Here is a 20574-nt window from a genome sequence, read left to right as displayed (position 1 = left end):
TAGCAGGTATCCCCATCACAGAGTAGGGACTAAGCAAGCCCAGCAGAGATATCAAGTTGGATTGGGTTGGGAATCATCAAACTGGAGCTCTGTAGCCCATTGAGGAGGTCTCCAACTAAAAGCTGCATTGTGATCAAATCCAATCCTATGGAAGATTCTCCCTCTTCACTCCAGGGAAGTGCTGGCTGCAATAATGTGTATGTCGCACTACTCTGAAACTTGTAAGGGTGCTGTCATGTTGCCTGGATCTGCCTCAGCACCAGCCAGCTGTTCCAGTGGGGCAGCTTAGGCTGCAGCAATGAAAGCCATACTACCATCGTTAACTGTTGCAAAAGTGACCAATTAAGAGGCTGTCTCCCCGATAATTAGGTAAAAGTGAGGACTGCAGATGCTGGCGATCAGAGTCAAGATTAGAGTGATGCTGAGTCTCATTCCTGATAAAGGGCTCCTGGTCTTCGGATGCTGCCTGACCTGCTATGCATTTCCAGGACCACTCTAATCTTGAATCCAGTCCCAAGTGCCAGCATTTGACCCATATCCCTCCAAACCTTTCATCTTCCATGATGATTTTTCTGGCACAAGCCTAGAAATCAAAACATTACACAACCTGCTGATGTGGGAATCAACATGGCAATATCAGTAATGTTCCAGTGGTAATATCGTTATGATGGTCAATATATTGTCTGAAACCTAAGAAAATCTATATTGATTTTCTACATGGGTATACGATAAGTCATTGTCTTGTACTTCATTTGAAGCATTTATATAAAAAAAGAGAAGTACATTTCTCTTAGTGGTTATGATCTGTTAAGCAAAAGTTAATTAATGCAAAATAGTGGACATTTGGGAGAAGGGAGGGTCAAAACAGCTCTTTGTCTAAAACATTCAAGATAATATAGCTCCTAGCAGTTTGAAGATTACAGAGTGCAGTTTGACAGTAGTATTGATAGTGTTAACATTATCATACAAAGCCTTAATTGTATGGTCAGCTCTGACAGGCTGTCACTTCTGTTTCATCTTGTTATGTGATGTATGCTTCTTTGAGATGATAATTATTCTATGAAGACCAAAGAGAGATTCAAACTGAGTAGTTCACCAGATCAATAGCAATATATTGTAATTAATGTATAGTGTTACATAGAACTACAGTGCTTTTTTTTTCTGACAAGATCTGGTGTGAAATGGGAGAATTCAAACAAATCAAAATCCTCAGTTGTCCATTTCTAACCTTCTAACCATGCAAGATGAGACATTGCTTAGGATAGCAGGCTAATATTTCAGATAATTTTTTGGATGTGTGCTTACAGCAGGAAACCTGACCCCACAGAATTTCAGGTGCACGCTGCTTATAATGTTTTGGCCACTGTTAAAGAACAGTGAACCTTGTGTTCAAAATTTTCAAACACATCCTCTGAACTGTTTAACCATTAGGTTCTACTGATTAGGGGAAGAAGACATTTTCCATGTAAATGAGGGTTTACCTATGTTTTGTACTTTTACTATTGTGAATTAATTATTTTTAACTTGTTCACTGCAGAAAATTCTATCAACAGTTTTCCCTCTTTTATTAAACATCATAGTTTATGTTTGGATTGTACATAGGTAAGGAACTGATATCTCGTTAACAATACAGAGAGCTGAGTGCTCAATGATGTATTTCAAGGATATTTGTGAACCCTTCCTGTGCACAATTTGGCTGTCAGGATTTCCTACATGAGAACAGAGGCTACATTTTAAATTGCACATTGGTAGCTTTTTTGGACATTCTGCTCTGTGATAGCACACTCGTACTTTACTCAACAGGTCAAGGGTTGAGCTGACTGCATAGACTTGAAGACATAGTCCTGTATGTGTGTCTGTGAGTCAGCTGAGGAGAATTCTGAGCTCTGCTGCAGACTTGCTTTTTAAACATGTCTGCCTAGATGTTAGATAATTGATTCAGAGGATGTGATCTAAGAGGCTCTCTGTCATGTGGAAAATCCAGGCAATAATCTTAGGTTGCACTCTGGTACAGTATTGAGGGCAGTCCTGTCCACTTAGGTCCTCAACAAGTTGTTTCCTAATTATTTTAATCACTGATTGAGCAAGAGGATAGAAAGAATCACAGTTATATAATCATCTTTACAACCTTGGAGCATTGCAAAGCACTTAACAGTCAATTAAGCATGTTCAAAGGCTAGCCAGTATTGTGGAGAAAAGCAATAGTCAAATTGCCATTCAGCACGGTCCTGCAGGCAGATATGTGATGTAACCAGATAATCTGTTTAAGTGATGTTGGTTGGTTGTGGGTTAAATGTAGGTGAAGGCAACATCATCTTCAAATAGTGTCATGGGAACATGCACCTCAGGGAGCAAGTAGGTCATTGGTTTAGCATCTGTTTTGAAAGATCACACCGCAACTGCATAACATTGCATCACCAAAACAATGGAGTCTTAGACTTACTGTAGCACAGAAGAAGGCTATTTGGGCCATTGAGCTTATGTCAGTTCTTTGTAGAACAATCTATTGACTCCCATCCCCTCTCATCCTCCAACCTCCAATTCAGGTTTGTTTCCCTCAAGTCCCCTCCACTTCTCTTTTGAAATCATCAATTGATCTTGAATTCACTACACTCATAGAAGCGAACAGGTCACTTACAGCAGGTCAATACAACTCGGTGAATAAAAACAGTTCTTCCTTGAATTTTCCCTGTAACTCTTGCACAACATTTTAAACATGTACCCTCATTCTTATGTCATTCGTTGATGGGAATTGTTTTTCCTTGTCTGACTTATTTGAATCTGTCATCATCTTGTACACCTCAATCAAAATCCACTGTTTTACTCCAATGAGCCCCCACTTCACCAACCTAACCTTGCAGCTGAGTCTCAGATTAGCTTTTGTGCTCAAGTCTCTGGAGTGGAACTTGAAGGAAGAGTGCTATATAATGGATCCACAGCTGACATACGAAAATCAGTAAACAAATTATTTTTTCCTCATCTATCAAGGGACAATGTTAATTGCTCCAACAGCAAACATACTGGTGCCACTGATCTCCAAATGTGCAGGATACACTGAATTTTAGTATTGTAGCTTAAGTTCACAAATAGGCTGTGACTCAAATCTTTTTTTAAACCGATTACCTTCTTGTATCAGAAATTCCAGGAATTGAAAGCGTTCAGTAAAGATTTACAAGGTGGTTGCCAGGATTGGAGGGTTTGAGCTATAGGGAGAGGCTGAATATGCTGCGGTGTCAAGCTGAGGGATGACCATATAGAAATTTATAGACTCATAACGGGATTGGATAGGATGAAGAGCCAAGGTATGTTCCACGGAGTAAAGGCATCCAAAACTAAAGGGCATATGTTTAATGTGAGAGGGGAAAGTCTGAAAAGATATCTAAGGGGCAACGTTTTCATGCAGAGATGGTTTGTGTATGGAATAAACTGCCTGAGGAAGTAGTGGAGATGGGTATAATTACAACACTTTAAAAGGCATCCAGATGAGTCCATTAATAGAAAGGGTTTAGAGAGATATGAGGCAAATGCTGGCAAATTGGACTAGATTAATTTAGGATATCTGGTCGGTATGAATGAGTTGGTCCAAAGGGTCTGTTTGCCTGCTTTGCAGCTCTCTGACTCTGGTTATTTCTGTTTGTACATTGTGGATTGTACTCAGAAAGATGATGAGAGTTTGATTTTAAGCAGGGGTTCTGAGGATGCAAAGTGCTTTTTCAGGGGCAAAAGTGGAAGCACAATTGTTAGCAGCTATTGGAGAGAAATGTGGATGAATATGTTGAGGACAATATTAGAGTGATAAGCAGATGGGAATGAGTATCTTTACACGAGCTGAGATCGGATGACAGGCCAAATGGTGGCCTCCTGTGATGTTTCAAAAAAGTAATAGAATTATGCAAGGAAGCATTGTAAAAAGGCTATCCACGTATCAAACTGCTGCGTTCTGCAATCTGTTTGCACTGCATACTTTGTGGTATCCCTTTATCTCCAGATGGAAATCTTTGCACCAAAGACCTGATCCCTGGAGCTTGGTAACAGGGGAAATTCCAAACAATTTATCCATTCACACATCTCCATGCAAATTCAAGTCTGCAGTCTTCCAGACACCGTTCTTCCCCACTTTCTCTTCTCTTTCCTGCTCGCACACAACCGACTGACGTTTGTGATTATGTTCTGGGGATGATTATTTCAGTCACAACAACTGTGAATCCCCAAGACAAAGCTCATCATTTCTAACTTACAAGAAAGAATCTGTCATCTTTCATCTCATTTTTGCTCAAAATCTACTTTGAATGTTTACTATTGTTTGATTCACAAATGTCTCTAAATTATTGTTTATTAATTGCACCAGTGGTCCACACATTTTCAGTTAATTGGTTTGGGGTGGTATTTTCCTTGTGAATATTTGGGGATTAGAACCTCCTCCTGGAGCATATTTTTAAGCACAAATTTTATAAAATTTATCTGAAAAAGATGCATATTTTCAAATTTTATTTCCTGATAGATATGTCATTTCTCTTGAAATTGCGAAGTTACAGTTTGGTAGCGTAATTTGATATTGGAAAGATTTTTTGAATTATCTAAATGTGATTTGTGAACTTCATATTTATTGCAACATAACTAATGCATTGCATGTTCCAAATTAGGCCTGAAATTTCCAAGGAGCAACAACAACACTACGCTGTGGGGTCCCCTTCATGCCACTCACCATCCTGACTTAGAAATATATCGCAGTTCCTTCTGTATTGCTGGGTGAAAATCCTGGAATCCCCTCCCTCATAGCATTGTGGACTTACCAAAATCAGGAAGACAGTTCATGACGACTTTCTGAAGGGCATTGAAGGATGGGTAATTTATGTTGGCCTAACCAGCGATCCACTCCCATCTCACAAATGAATTTAAAAAAGAATAATCAAGTCATCAAAGTTGAGATAGCAATATGTCCAAATTTGAATCCATTTCAAAGTATTTACCAATGTGTACCCTCTGAAAGAATTGAATTGAGAGCCCAATCTGGGCCAGTGGTCTTCTCTGCGATTCAAGTATTATGATTCACATTCTGTCCAAAGTTTGCATAGTCTCAAATAGAATATTTGTGTTCTGCATCCTCTTGATAAGAACCTGGTTAGGGCAGAGGGAACATATGCAATGAGGGCGAACAGCTTTTGAGTTAGGGAGGTTCTGTGGTTTTAACCATAGAATCTCTACAATGTGAAGTAGGCCATTCAGCCCATCAAGTCCATGCCAACCTTCTGGGAGCATCCCATCCAAACTCACCCCTACCCTAACCAAGTAACCCTGCATTTCCCATGGCTAATCCACCTAGCCTTCATATTCCTGGACACTATGGGCAATTTAGCATGGCCAATCCAACTTACTTGCACATCTTTGGACTGTGGAGCTCCACACAGACAGTTGCCTGACGCTGGAATCGAACTTGGGTCCCTGGCATTATGTGGCAGCTGTGCTACCCACTGAACCACTATGCCACCCCTTAATGCTACTTTGGGAGTCAAAAGCATTCCACTATGTCAGCTGCTGACACAATAGATTCTTTTTTATAACTGTTCAACAGACCAACTATGAAAGGCTTTAGCTTGGAACTCCATGGATCCAATTCACTTAGCATCCAATTATCTGTACTTTAATCACTATTTCAACTATGCTTAAACCGCTATTCTGACATGTTACCAATAAAATGCACCACTTGTCATTAAAAATAAATGAAATTATAATGCCCGAAAATATCTTTAACTTTAGTTAATGAAGGATGGAGAAGTTGAGAACATGGTGAGGGTATTTTCTGAGGGTTATGTAGTATTAGCCCTTTTTGAGAAGATTTGTAGCTCAGGTTGATGATATAGATGTAAATTAGCTCACTGATGTTTTCAGACGTTTTGTTGCCATGACGAGGTAACATCATCAGTGAGAGCCTCTGGTGAAGCGCTGCTGGTATATCCTGCCTCTCTACTTGTATGTCTTGGTTTACTTAAGGTGGGTAATGTCATTTCCGGTTTGTTTTCAAGGGAAGGTAGATAGGATCTAAATGGATGTGTTTATTGATGGAGCTCTGGTTAGAATGCCATCATTCCAATAGAAATGGCATCACCCACTTTAAGAAACTAAGATCTATAAATAGAGAGGCAGGACATACTACCAGCACTTCACCAGAGACTCTCATTGATGATTTTTCTTAGTCATGGTGACAAAAGGTTGGAAAACAAATCTTTAAGCTCAGTGAGCTAATTTATATCCAGATTATCTAGTATTTCAGAGAAGCTTTTTTGAAAATACAGTGGAAACAATATTAAGAGATGTGGAATGATTGCAATTTATGGTCTAGTGGATAAATGCTCAACAGACATTGAACAAAACGCTAGTGCCATGTTTCAGCAAATGCAAAATAAATTTGTTGTTCTTCCTGATTAAATCATAGCGCACGTCATTAATTAAAATGTACAGATTGACATTTTTCTAACATAGCATTTAAAATTTGATAATAGGAACAGCTCTTGGCAAACTCCATGTAGACATTTAATATACCGTCTTTTGAACTGGTAGCATGGTGGATAAATCTAAGATTTTGGGAAATTTAAGGGACAATTGATCCAAGGTACCTTAGGAAACAGAATATTTCTTATATTGTAGCCTGGACATTTTGGTAATATTCAAGCAGAGATTGGAAACAGATTAGAGGAATAATTTGCTGGGGTTTTTTAGCCACTTTGTCAATCTCCCAAATTTCCACAATATTTGGCCCACATCAGAAGTAAAAGGACACGGATTTGAATCGGTGTCAGTACCATGTTATCACTGTTTCGTTTCCTAGCCTCTCCTCTGACTCAGTGATGATATATTAGCAATGTTTGTCTCATTTTCACTCAGTGGTAAGCATGCCAAGTGTCAGTGTCATGGAGAAGGTTTTAACTAAATTTGAAGAACCACACTTCTGTGGAATTTTATGAGGATTGTTACTTCCTCCTCTTCCTCCTTACACCCCCGCCACCCTGACAGGTGGGCAGGGGGGTGAGAGTTAGCAGCTCAAAAATGACCAACCCAAGCCCCAATCTACCTCCCCAGTGAGTATGCTTCTGGTTGAGCAACATCAGGCAGCTAACCTGCTCTCCAGAAGAAGGCCCATCATGTAATTGTTTTAATGAGACCACGTACCACACTTTCAAGTCCATTTCAAAGTTAAAAAGCCAGGGGCCAGATTTCCCAGCACTCAGAAAACCTGGCAGCTGGGTGGAGGTGAGAGTATCTGGATCCAACAGCTAACAGCCTTGTTAGTGCTGCTTTTATTCCAGTAAGGTCAAGAGAACTCCTCCGTGCTCTTGCCCACCACGCCTCTTCAACCAAAACCAATCTGTTTCCTCCCCGATCAAACCACACATCTGATCTATTCATCCATATGCTCAGGGTTATTAGCACCTATAGCTAACAGTCCACCTCAGTAAAATGCACTGACATGCCAAGGTTTCTGTTGAGAACATTTTTAAAATTTAATCTATTTTTCTAATCCTCCTCTTTTGATTAGTTATTATACACATCTGGAGCAGGTGGAACTTGAACCAGGGCCTTCATTTATAACATGCAGCGAGCAGCTGTGTCTGGATCCATTAAATAAGTAACAGATGTATTTTATTCTGTGGCCAAAAGATTTTATCCGCTCATTCAGGGTGCAAATGGGAATGAAACATTGTGTCTTTACCAAGTGTTAGGAATGCCCAAGCTTTGAGAAATCCGAGATTACACCTACATGATAGTGCATGCTGTGTTCATCATTGGTCAGGTACACAACAAAGGAAGGAGACATTCTCCCGATAGTTTGTTTACAAGCAGCCACTTCACACAATCATGTTTCTTTCCCTGTCATTGCCACAATGTCTACATTGCACGCTACCAGCGATCTCTGTAATTAAAAAAAACTCCTGTAGTGACAAATATACACTGTAACTTTGGCTCTAGATGGTTGTGACATTCCCAGGGTGAAAAAATAGTGTAGCAAGGCCATTCATCCATCTCAATCATCAACACTCGAGAGGCAATTTGAAGGCTTGATTCAGGCGTCCAGATTGATCTTGAAATTGTCCTGCAATAGATAATCTAGATAATCTAAAAATTTATTCAGAATGGTTGATGGGTCCTAGACAATAAAAGGAGAATATCATGTGTGTTCTTTTTAGTTTATTAATTACAGTTTGGAAATATGATTGTAGGCCAGATATTGTTCCATGTTTAAACATGATTGTAGGCCAGATATTGTTCCATGTTTAAATGTCCTGGAGCTGCTGATCCCACTCTGCTGAAGTTCAATTTTTCTAGAACACAACTGTAATTGGTGTTAAACCTGCTTTAAAACTAAATGCAATTGGTACATTATAGGTACAGCCTTCCATGTTCCTGCCAGTTTTTTTCCTGGCATACTTTGACATGGCCACTGTTAGTATTATCCTCCGATTGACTAATGTGGATTGACAGGCTGTGTAGAAATACGGTCAATACTAAGGTGCACATGTGTGCAAATATCACATTTAAAATATGTATAATTAGTTCATAGAACTATAATATGATATTTCTATCTTATATTTGTAATCCATTGCTATATTGATAATGCTACCAACTGTTAAGGTATAATGTTTGACAGCTCTGTGACTAGGTATTACAGCACAACGCAACCACAAAAAGGTGGTGATGTAGAAGGAGCTTAATCTGTGGCAATGATAAAATAGATATTTTAATAATGAACTCATAATAAGCTAATTCAAAAGAGTTGTGTTATAGCTGCCAATCCACAATATGGTAACAGAAATGTAGACTTGGTGACAACATCAACCAACTATTATCAACACTCTTGGTAAAGTGGCTAGTCTTGAGGTACAAGCAATGTAAAATACTCAGGAAAAAATAAACCAGCAGGTTATTAATCCACTATGTGCATTAAGTATTGTAGTCAGGAGTTAACAAGTTTGTATCTAGTTTACATAATAAAAAGTTCCATGATGATAATAACTGAAACAAAAAAATCGTATTTGCCGTCTCACTACATTTCATGTTCCTGATTTACCTTCCTATTTAATTTGCAGGCCCAAAAAAATGAGAGAGAATCAATCCGACAGAAGTTGGCACTGGGCAGTTTCTTTGATGATGGCCCAGGAATTTACACCAGCTGTAGCAAGAGTGGCAAACCCAGCCTGTCTTCACGGTAAGTGTTAGAAATGACGGTTTGCATCTGGACGATTATTGAAGAGCACTTGCATTGTTGATTTTGGAGTGTAATGATTTCATGGACTCATTTTTGGAGGAGAATGAATTAATATTTCACTTACCGATCTAATTTTCTGTCATCTGTTGATTGAAATTCAATTTGTAGTAACTATTTTTTTTGCCTTTCAAATTTCAGTGAGCTCCATTCCTATTCATTTTCATAATACATCTTAAATTATAAAGATATTTTCTCTTTGGTTTACATCTCTTACACTTTGATGGAATTAACCATGACTACTTAAAGTTCAAGCCAATGACTAAGTTTTTTGTTATTTTCCCTCAGTGACGTATAGTTTAAGCTTTTGTTTTTAACCATGTAAGGATAAATTCATGTTTAATCTAGAAAACAGTACCTTCAACAAAACAGCAATCCCTCTGTATCAGATTACTGCCTGCCTTAGTTATATGCTGCAGTCCCATGTTGTTGTGCCACCATAGTCTTACCAGACCATAGAGGCTGCTCTCTCATTAGAAAGAAGCGACTGGTGGTGATTTAACACGAGGGGCACCAGACGTCAGGCGAGGACAAGGTTGAGAAGGAGAGTCCTTCATAGTAACCTCAAACTGGTGATGGGAATTAAACCCATGCTGTTGGCATCACACTGCTCTGCAAACCAACAATCCAGCCAGCTGAGCTACAGGGAGGCTTAAACCCCCAAGCTCATTCAGCCAGACTAAGCCATGAAAGGTTGTAAAAGTTTTTTTTAAAAAAAGAAGAATTTGTAGTAATCAGGTAATTGCATGACTTGGTGTGGATATTTGTAAGTCCCAGCATTGTAAGGAGAGGACAGGCGAAGAGAAGAATGAAGGTCCACCAGTTGAGATGATAGCAAAGAATGGCCTTGCTCATCTCTCCTCTCATAACTGATCATCGCATTGTTCCTTTCAGTCTTTCTGACAAATGATCATTATGTTTTTATTGCGCAATTTTTGTCTCTTGTTCCTTTTAGGACAAAGAACAAAAAGTTACCTTTATATTCTATCATAATTTTTGCCAGTTCAGCCTGATGCAATGATTTCCATTCCCAATAATTGGTCAAATGGTTGACATTAATGTACCAGTTTGAAAAAAATTGACAGCCTGGTTGTATAGTGACTCAAAATCTCAAAGTTCTTTGGCTGGAAATGCTACCATTACACATTTAATGACACTTTGTCATCTCGACAATGTAAAAGTTATTTGTAGTGTTTGTCTTCTGTGCCCTTCAAAACTACATTGTAACTATAAGAATTTTAAAGATGCAGAAATTCCAACATCAGTGAACATCTTGGAGCCAGTAAACTTTAAAGCATTTGTAATACTCCATATCTGACATCACCAGGTCTTGGAGAAACAGATAAAACTATACTTAGACTCAGTTAGGGCACTGAGCTTCTCTTGGGGGGAGAAAACGTGACCTGCAGCTTGTAATTCAAGTTGGTGACTCACCACTCTCCTTCACCAAAAATGTATTATTGACTCAAGATAATGTCAAAAATTGAAGTGCCCATTTTTACTTCAGGCGAAGTAGTTACTCAGAGCAGGCTTTAAAGATGATGATTTTACCCAGAAGCCCCAGATTCCAGCAAATACAGTTTGAAGAGGAAAGCTGATTTGAAGGCAATGGTATTCAAATTGATTTGAAAATTACAAAGCACCCAGGAGTCAAATGCCACTGTTGGACTGGGGTGGGCATAGTTAAAAATCACACAATGCCAGGTAATAGTCCAACAGGTTTATTTGGAGGCACTAGCTTTCGAAGCACTGCTTCTTCACCAGGTGGTTGTGTACAAAAACCATGACCTAATTTTTTTTAAAATTCCAATTCAAGAGCACAACGAGGTCTTTCCTAGCTCCACAAATGCAATCACCTGATGAAGAAGGAGCACTTCGAAAGCTGGTGCCTCGAAATCAACCTGTTGGACTATAACCTGGTTTTAAATTAGATTAGATTCCTTACAGTGTGCAAACAGGCCTTTCAGCCCAACAAGTCCACACCGAGCCTCCAAAGAGCAACTCACCCTGACCCATTCCCCTACATTTAACCGTTCACCTAACACTACGGGCAATTTAGCATGGCCAATTCATCTAACCTGCACATCTTTAGACTGTTGCCTGAGGTGGGAATTGAATCACTGTGCCACTGTGCGGTGTTGTGTGATTTTTAACTTCAAATTATTTGGTGTGAGACATCCCTTGCTTCTACAGTTTAAATTTTATTATTCTGAACTATTACAAAAGAATCATTAAAATGTTGATTTAGTAGTATATTGGCAGTTATATATAACTAGAATCAGTTGTCCTTGGCTAGTTTCTTAAACTTTGGATTATTAAAACCATGTTCTGCAACTCAGCTGGACTTTAATAATCCCCTTTAATGACGTGACATGGAAACATTAAGGATTGTAAAGGGGCTTGATAGGGTAAATATTGAGAAGATGTTTCACCTCATGGGAGAGTCTAGGGCCAGCAGACATTATTTCAGAATAAAGTGGCACTGATTTAAGACTGAGATGAGGAGGAATTTCTTCTCTTGGGGGATTGAGAGCCTTTGGAACTCCAAGCCAAAGAGAGAGCTGTGTGGGCAGAGTCCTTCTGTATATTTAATCCAGAGATAGACAGATTCTTGATCATCAAGGGGATCAAAGGCTATGGAGAAATCACAGGACAGTGGATATGAGGAATGTCAGAGCAGCCCTGATCCTATCAAATGATAGAGGCCTGAAGGCCTAGAAAGCCTACTCCCGTTCTGATTTCTAATGATCATATGATCTAATGTTTTCAGTGGTCCAGTTTCTCTGTTCTCACATTTGTTTGTTGCATTTTGGCATACAACATCTGATTTAAAATCTAAAAATAAAATAGAAATACAACGATGGAACATTTTTGTCCAATTAGCATAATATGAAATCAGTCATAAAATGGACCAGGCAAGAACGGATACCTAGGACAGATATTGCAGATGTTTATACAGCAAGTACACACAACACTTCTATTTATTTGTTCAGGAGAATAGTATTTCGTACATAATTCTTTGCATTTCTGTATTTGTATCGAAAAGATTAATCCACAATTGCATTCCAAAGCATTAAACATCTGCTGCTGTCTGTCATGACCTTTCAGTGAGTAACTGTCATTCTGGCATGTGTACAAACAGCTTGACCTGATTTTTAAAATTCCAGTGCAGGAGCACAAAGTTGAGGCCTTTCCTAGCTCCATAAAAGCAACCCAGGACAAAGTAACCAGTTAGATGGGATACTTGGGCTGGTGTTCCCTGAGATTTGTCCAGGCCAGTCCAGAATGAGTGAGGAGGCAGCCTGGATGCAAGATTTGCTTCAGATCGCTGGCACTGTGTGAAAGGTTTTGTTTAAAAAATACAACATAAAACACCTGATCAGCCCACACACTCTCATTCCCACCACTTTACCCATGCTGTCCAATCATGCCATTGTATGAGTCCTACCTATCCCAAAACCCCTTGTGGCAACCAGAGATTTGCTTGGGTTTTAATAATAAAGTTACAAATCAGTAGCACAGATAATTAACACATTTGTAATGTAATTTAAACCAGAATTGTCTGTTACTCTTCATTTACCCCTCAAATGTCCAGTTGTCCATATCTGTAAAATTCTAGTAAAACCAGGCAGTTTGTCCCTGACTATATTTCCTGTGTAACAAGAATAATTAAAGCACATTGAGCATTCAATTGGAGATACGTTAATTAAATCAGAAACCAAAAACCATCATAATATATTAGGTGAATGTTTCATCATTCCAGACAATGCTGTTTGTTTTCTGACTGATAGGTGATATTATGATCCATAACAAATGTGTCACTGCTTAGTCACACATTAGTAGTGGACTTTGTAACTCCTTTCAGTAACTATTAGCAAACAGTTATTCTGTGAAGGCACAAACAATGTTGTTGGAGATACTCCATATTATTAATTTTACAAAGTACAATGGAAGTAAAAGGTAATGCACAGAATCTGATATGGAATGAGCAACATGGGCTGTGGCAATATCCGACAGAAGCCCAAGGAGACCAATCTCCACATCAGGAGCGTCTTGCTCCAGTTTTCTACCTTTGATAAACAGTGGCAGTGCTAGGTTGCCAATTAAGAGGGTTAGTCCTTGTTAAACATCTTGTAAACAGCCCAGCACACCTTATTATGTTCAGCTTCCTCTTTGAATAAAGGTGCCAAATAAGCAAGTCAGTGAGAAAACTCAACATGGAAATCAGAGTGGGTCCCTGATGAATTCAGCTGGCTGCTTTTTTTGAAGGACCTATGTGTGGGACAACAACATGTTAGCGTGCACTCCTTGTCCATAAACATTGGCATTCAATAATGTTTAACACACCATAGAAATAACTTATACTCGTGAACAATACACCTGGTGATTCCCAAGTCTGTACTGCTTAACTTTGTCAAAGTTCAAGGAATCTCTGAGACATGGAGAAGTTTGTTCCTTGAAGGCATGAGGTAAAATGCTTAAATGTAGGTTTAGCCCCAGTGCATTTCTTTGCAAACTCTCACCCTCATGAGGCATCTCAAACCATGGCATTTAAATTGAGTATGGAATTCAAGTGAGAGGGATATGCTATTTCCTGACTAAAAATATATTTTGTCCCAACAACATAACTTCTGATGGAATTAGCCTCAACTACATCTCTGAAATTAGAAAATAATCAAATCTCACCAATTGGTCCTTTTGTTCCAAAGTGCTTAGCAGTAAACTTCCAGGGATGATGGGAAGGTGGGTGGTCAAATCTGAGAAATATGCCTCCAAGTGTTTCCAGTTTAAGGATTTTAGTGATGCAATGGAATCCAAGTCATTGCTTTTTTTAAATATATACCTTTCGGCAGGATTTCCCAAGAAAATAAGAAAGGCCAGGTGAAGCATTTACAGCATTAAAATGCGACAATCTTAGATTAGATTAGATTAGATTACTTACAGTGTGGAAACAGGCCCTTCGGCCCAACAAGTCCACACCGCCCCGCCATCACATTCTTCCCTCTCCTCCCACTGCCAACAATCTGATATCTCCAGCCAAATCCTTCAGTCTCTCTTCCCCACCTTTACCATTGGAGAACCAGTTTCCATGCAGTTAGGGCACCATACCCCTCCTCCACCTCAATTACCCAGAAGTCTTAAAGCCTGTAGCTCTCTAAAATTGTCAATTTGCTGCTTAAGTGAATAACTGACATTGCAGATCTAACTCTTTTTAAATAATGGCCAAATTTTTGCTTACTTTAAAATCATAATGACCAGAAAATCCACAGTCACAGCTTTACATTGTTTGATACCTTGGGACAGTCGAAAGTTGTTAGGCAAATTGATCTTTCCACTTTTAACTGGCCCATATAACTAAAGACATTTTCAGATTATTGGCAAGAGTGAGTAATGAGTGATTAAAGTATGGCTTTTGTGAATGGTGTAATAACCATAGGGAAAGGGGTCAATCCACCACAGCACAGGAGAGGTATTTAGGAAGATAGGTTGTTAATAAAACTGTTCACCAAAGGATTCAGGAAGCAAATAGCTTTGAAGTAAATGGCTAGGATTGTTAATGTAAATACAGTAGATTGTTTTTAAAGGATTCAAGAACAGATAAATCATGAGATAATGTATCTTTGATGCAGGTAAACTGGAATGCGTAAGGGAAAATGCTTTTCAACCCAATAGAAGAGCTCAAAATGCCACAGTCAAATTGTGTGGTTAAGATTGACTACCAGTGCTTTTTAAAAAATAAAGTCCGGTCCATCAGTTGTCTCATGTTTATCTAAAGAATATTCTGATTTGTTGCTAAAAGGGATATTGACCAGCAATTGATCCAGAGTGTACCAGACTGACAACTCAAAATCAGTGGGCAGCATCTTCCACATAGGGTGCAAACTTTGTTGTCAGTCTCAATGGGGGTTTAGAAACCTCACTGTACAGGAAACAGTCACTCATTGGAACTTCCCCAAATCAGAGGGTGGTGCTCATAAAATTAAGGATAGTGGGTGGGCTTTTGATTTTGGAGAGCAAACAGAAGCAGCATTAGGATGCCCTTACAGACAAGTGATAAATAGGATGTCCCAGAGCAGAGGTACCCTCTCTCCAACATGTTCAAATGGAAAATAAAGAAAAGGCCTTTCCAGCCAAGTTATTGCTGCAGAGGGAAGTGGAAGGGAGCAGCTCCACATGTTGCAACATTCAAAAAAACATAAATGGTTTTGTGAATTCAAATGCATTTGATATTGCTCTTTAATGATCATGGCCAAATCATGAAAAGCTTCTCCGAATATGAAATACATTAGCACTCAGTATTTGCAGTGGGTGAAGAATCCCAGTTATGACACACTTCTGATATCCATCAAATGTAATTGTGAGTTCTACCATTGTTCACTACCTTGATGGAATGTTCGCTACAGTGAAAAAAATGTTTGAGTTTACAGTAATTGCCATAATTTTCATCCTTCTACTTAAATCTAGAAAATGTCAATGATCCAAACGCATTACTGTTGGATCTACGTGGTGATTTTTACTGACAGAACCCAAGACTTACTGATATAAATATTATACACATCCTTCAGAACTTCAGAATTTGACAGTGAGTCTAATCTATACTAGTTAACTGTGTTATTCACAAACAAAAGGGAAAAATGTTTTCTCAGCTAGAACTGCTTCTTTTGGATATTCAGAGGTGTGTCGCATTGACTTATGGAAAATAGGGTGTGATTGTTTTGGGGATGTGGATTACCTACACTGACAACATTCTTCCCCCCTCCCCTCTTCCACCCAAGCTCCACTGGAAACCTTGTTGCCTTGTAACACAATACAATAGGGATAGCATTAATTGATTCAGAGTGAGATATCCACTCCCATCCAGCAGAAGTCCCACTCTGAAGAACTGTTGACAAATCCAGTTGGCCTGGTGGAGCTTAGCAGCACCAGAATTGCATAGTGGCCATAGCTAGAACTACAGGCCAGAGAAGACATGTTATGGAACACATACAGAAGTTGCTGAAAAAGATCAGCAGACTTGGCAGCATCTTTGAAGAAAAGTCAAAGTTAATGTTTCGGGACCAGTGATCCTTCAACTCTGATTTTTCTTCACAGATGCTGCCAGACCTGCTGATCTTTTCGAGCAACTTCTGTTTTTGTTCCTGATTTACTGCATTCGCAGTTCTTTCAGATTTTATTTAAGAAATGTCATGGATCCTGGATTTCTCGCAAGAAGTTTGGACTGCTCTGTCTGCTGGACCAAAAAGAGGGTGCAGGGGTCATGTTTTGGAGAGTAACACTTCCTCCTCCATCCTGTATGAGTGCAGGTCAGGTTACCCACCTTGTTTCAGCATTCCTCTACAACACTTACTACCACAGTTACTCTACCACAGTTATGACTGTGGTGTAAGCAAATAGGGCCCCTAAATGACCATTAATTCACCACCTAAGTTTCTCAATATGTACAAGGACATGTGCAGTACCTGGAGGCTTAACTGCCCCCCTATAACATGATGGATGGATCTGAGATTGTGAGAACAAGATGGGCAGACCTCTAATATTATTTTTCTTGTAACAATAAGGGAGCCAAAAACTTGACTGCCGAAACTAACTAAACTGTTATATATTTCATCTCACAAAGGAATTCGAAATGATCTGCTGCAACTTGCCCTAACTCCTGAATGATTCAGTCCCACAGCTTCTCTTTTTGTTTGAAGTAAAGCCATCCCCCTGTATCCCCTGGGGGGAATATGTTCCAAGACCTACCCCGGAAGCCCAAAACCATGGATAGTGGTGAACCCATTCACTTAAATGAGAAACGTACCTCCCTGGCAGCCCCCAGGTCTCTTGTTCTGGAAAGTTCCCTGTAATATATTCAGGCTTTGGTAAACTGTGGGTAACTGAAACAGCGGTAACCGGACCCACAGATTCAGTGGGTCACCCTGTACAACCAATACAAGGCTGGCAGGGAGAAACTGTCTCAATCCATGTCTCAATTTAGTTCTGAATTTCTATAATCATGAAGTTTTTTGTCAGTTAACCATATTTAAATAATATATTTCTCTTTCAATGATTTAAAATTAAGCAAAAAAAATCATTTGTAAATGTAACTCACCTTTTCAGCGAGATATAAATGTTGAAGTGTTGCACCAAAATTTTAAGTTAAAAATATCAGATATTACCATTTTGTGAAGGATTTTTATTGTGTACTTATCAGGACATATTCACAAGAACATTTACATGCATGACACCTGTTTTAACTTAACAAATAGATGACAGTCATCCTCTGTTGTATACTTCAGGGCAATACCTTAACCAGAGACAACCAACCTGTTTAAATTTAAGCAAAACTTGACAGTTAACCACGTTAACCTCCACCAGCCACCATCTAATCATTTTATTATCCATCTACCAATCAGAGTCCAATTGCCAGCCAAAGAGTACTGTCTTCTCATACAGTATAAACGTTAAATAAAAACTGAAATAGCCACGGATGCTGGAAAACAGAAATTCCTGGAAAAGCTCAGCAGACCTGGCAGCATCTGTGGAGAGAAACCAGATTAACATATCGTATCCAGCAACCTTTCCTCAGAACTGTTGGTAGCTCAGAAAATGTTGATTTATATGCAGAAGATAGGTTGGGAGGAGGGAGTAAGGACTAAGCAATAGTTGGAAATCAAGCCCAAAGAGAGAGAAGAGCAGTTGGACAGATAAAGGCGTGGATACTGATCAGGCTAGGAGAATGAATAGCTATTAATGGGGACTGTTAGTGGCTAACAATGAGTACTGATTTTTTTTCTCTTAAGAATGAGTTAAATCAAAGGAAACAGCAGGTGAAGTCCAATTTTTTTCAGGGTTTGAAACATAGCAAGTGGGTGGATTGTCATACGGCCTACCTAGTCTTCACTGAGCAAGTTTCACAAACAGGCACAATGTATAATTGACAGCTGATTCACTATTCTTTTGTATCCCCTTTCATACTGAAGTTGAGTTTCAGCCCCAGTTTTTGCACAATTTTTCTTTACTATTTATGGAGACTATTTCCAGTGGCTGATTATTTAAGGGCAGCACGGGGGGCACAGTGGTTAGCACTGCTGCAAGGGTCCCAGGTTCGATTTCAGCCTTGGGTGACTGTCTGTGTGGAGTTTGCACATTCTCCCCGTGTCTGTGTGGGTTTCCTCCGGGTATTCCGGTTTCCTCCCACAGTCCAAAAATGTGCAGTTTAGATGAATTGGTCATGCTAAGCTGCCCGTTGTGTTAGGTGAAGGAGTAAATATTGGGGAATGGATCTGGGTGGGTTGCTCTTCAGAGGGTCGGTGTGGACTTGTTGGGCCGAAGGGCCTGTTTCCACACTGTAAGTAATCTAATCTATCTAATTATATATTCACTAAAACATGCTCAATATTCCTGTGTTTCAGGCTTCAGAGTGGAATGAATCTGCAGATCTGTTTTGTTAATGACAGTGGAAGTGACAAGGACAGTGATGCAGACGACAGCAAGACTGAAACAAGCCTTGATACCCCTTTGTCACCAATGGTATGTGTAACTACTTATTTCATTTTAACCAATTCTGCAGTTTCATAATTACAGAAATTGCATCTCCTACCTCCTGACCTGAACTATTACAAACTATATAAATGTTCCCTTAGCTCAGAGCAGCCCCTTTTTCAAGTCAAACCACCACCACCTCAAAAAAACTTTTTCCTCCTTTCTCTTAACCACTCTATTTCCAACTTCTCAATCCATTAAAAGATCCTAGAAGTCCTCATCACCTCCCATCTCTAGATGCCTCTCTCATTATCTGACTCCTTAATGTGTATCTTGTGCCTTTCACATTGAGACTAAGCCTTCCATTTTCATGATCACTGCTTATGTCCAGTGAGATGAAGGTTATGTGATCCCTTGTTCTCATGACCAGCTCAGCCTGAGCTGCATGCTCAAATTCAACGACCACATCACATCGCAGCAACTGAACTTCACCCTGGGAGAAATTGCCAGATCAGAATCCTAATAATCATCAGGAGCTTGAAGGCACCTGGACCCAACTGTTGAGCTAAGACAAGAACACTGTCATAATTGAACTCTCAAATCTGTTCAGCAAGATCTGGTCTGTGAAGGACATCTCAGAGGACTGGAGGTGAGTTCTAATTAGCATAGAACAATACAGTATAGTACAGTCCTTTCGGCCTTCAATGTTATGTCAGCCTTTTATCCTACTCTAAGATCAGACTAACCTACATATCCTTCATTGTACTATATTCCACATGCCTATCCAAGAGTCACTTTAATGTCTCTAAGTGATAAAGGAGGGGATCCCCCGTGACTGCAACAACTGAAGGCCATTACAATGCTGTCACCATCTGGCAAGGTCACCTGCATGGTATTCCTCAACAGATTGTAAGGAGATTTAGATATTAGCTTCTGAAGAATAGGTCAGTTTCCAGCTGGCAGAGTTTTATGCTCCGGTACATCATACTGCAGGGTGTCTGAAGCTTCATTGTCAACTTCATTGATTTCATGAAGACTTTTAATAATATCCATTAAAACTACTCTATTATATCACGCAATAGTACAGCAGCCCAGAGTATTTGTTAATAACTTCATACCCATATACTATGACTCCAGTTGCTACGTTAAGATCAGCACAAACGCTACAGACTCCTTCATCATCACCATCACAGGAGCACAGCAAGGCTGCATACTCTCTCTGTTCTTGGTTTCTTTTGTTAATGAGTTCATCATGAAAGCAATGATGGGTTCAGACAATGGCATCTCATGCCAAGATATTGGTTGGCAGACCTGAATTTCATCACGTTATTAGCTATAGAATCTTAGACTCCAAGATGTGAGCTCCAGTCTTGGGAGTAATGGAACCAAGCCTGGACGTGACATCGGCTGTTTGTAGGTGGAGGTGGGTACTGCAGATGCTGGAGATTAGAGTGGTACTGGAAAAGGACAGCAGGTCAGACGGCATCCAAGGAGCAGGAAAACCAACATTTCTGGCAAAAGCCTTTCATCGGGAATGAGGCTGGGAGCCTCCAGGGTGGAGAGATAAATGGGAGAGGGGTTGAGGCTGGAAGAAGATAGCTGAGAGTGCAGTTGGTGGATGGAGGTGGGGGTGGCGGTGATGGGTCAGAGGGTAGGGTGAAGCAGATAGGTGGGAAGGAAGATGAGCTGGACCCCAGCACTGTCCTCATGACCTGTCCCATCTGTCAATCTTCCTTCCCACCTATCCACTCCACCCTCCACTCCGACCTATCACGTTTACCCCCAGCTCCATCCACTTATAGCATTCTCAGCTACCTCCCCCCTGCTGGCCTCATCTCCCCCCTCCCATT

General features: G+C 39.8%; 1 protein-coding gene across 5 annotated transcripts in view; it reads left to right on the top strand.

Annotated features, from left to right (window-relative positions):
* The window catches only part of schip1 (schwannomin interacting protein 1), an 829255-nt gene that overhangs the window by 771774 nt on the left and 36907 nt on the right, over nt 1-20574 (top strand). For all 5 annotated transcript variants that reach the window (XM_072572731.1, XM_072572732.1, XM_072572733.1 and 2 more), the window contains 2 exons: nt 9084-9202; nt 18655-18772. In XM_072572731.1, coding sequence (XP_072428832.1) covers nt 9084-9202; nt 18655-18772 — 237 coding nt within the window. The remainder of the gene's footprint in view (nt 1-9083; nt 9203-18654; nt 18773-20574) is intronic.

The sequence above is a fragment of the Chiloscyllium punctatum genome, chromosome 6 (genome assembly GCF_047496795.1).
Source record: "Chiloscyllium punctatum isolate Juve2018m chromosome 6, sChiPun1.3, whole genome shotgun sequence".
In the NCBI taxonomy this organism is placed as follows: domain Eukaryota; kingdom Metazoa; phylum Chordata; class Chondrichthyes; order Orectolobiformes; family Hemiscylliidae; genus Chiloscyllium; species Chiloscyllium punctatum.
The sequence above is the reverse complement of the archived record's forward strand: the minus strand, read 5'-3'. Positions and strand labels throughout refer to the sequence as shown.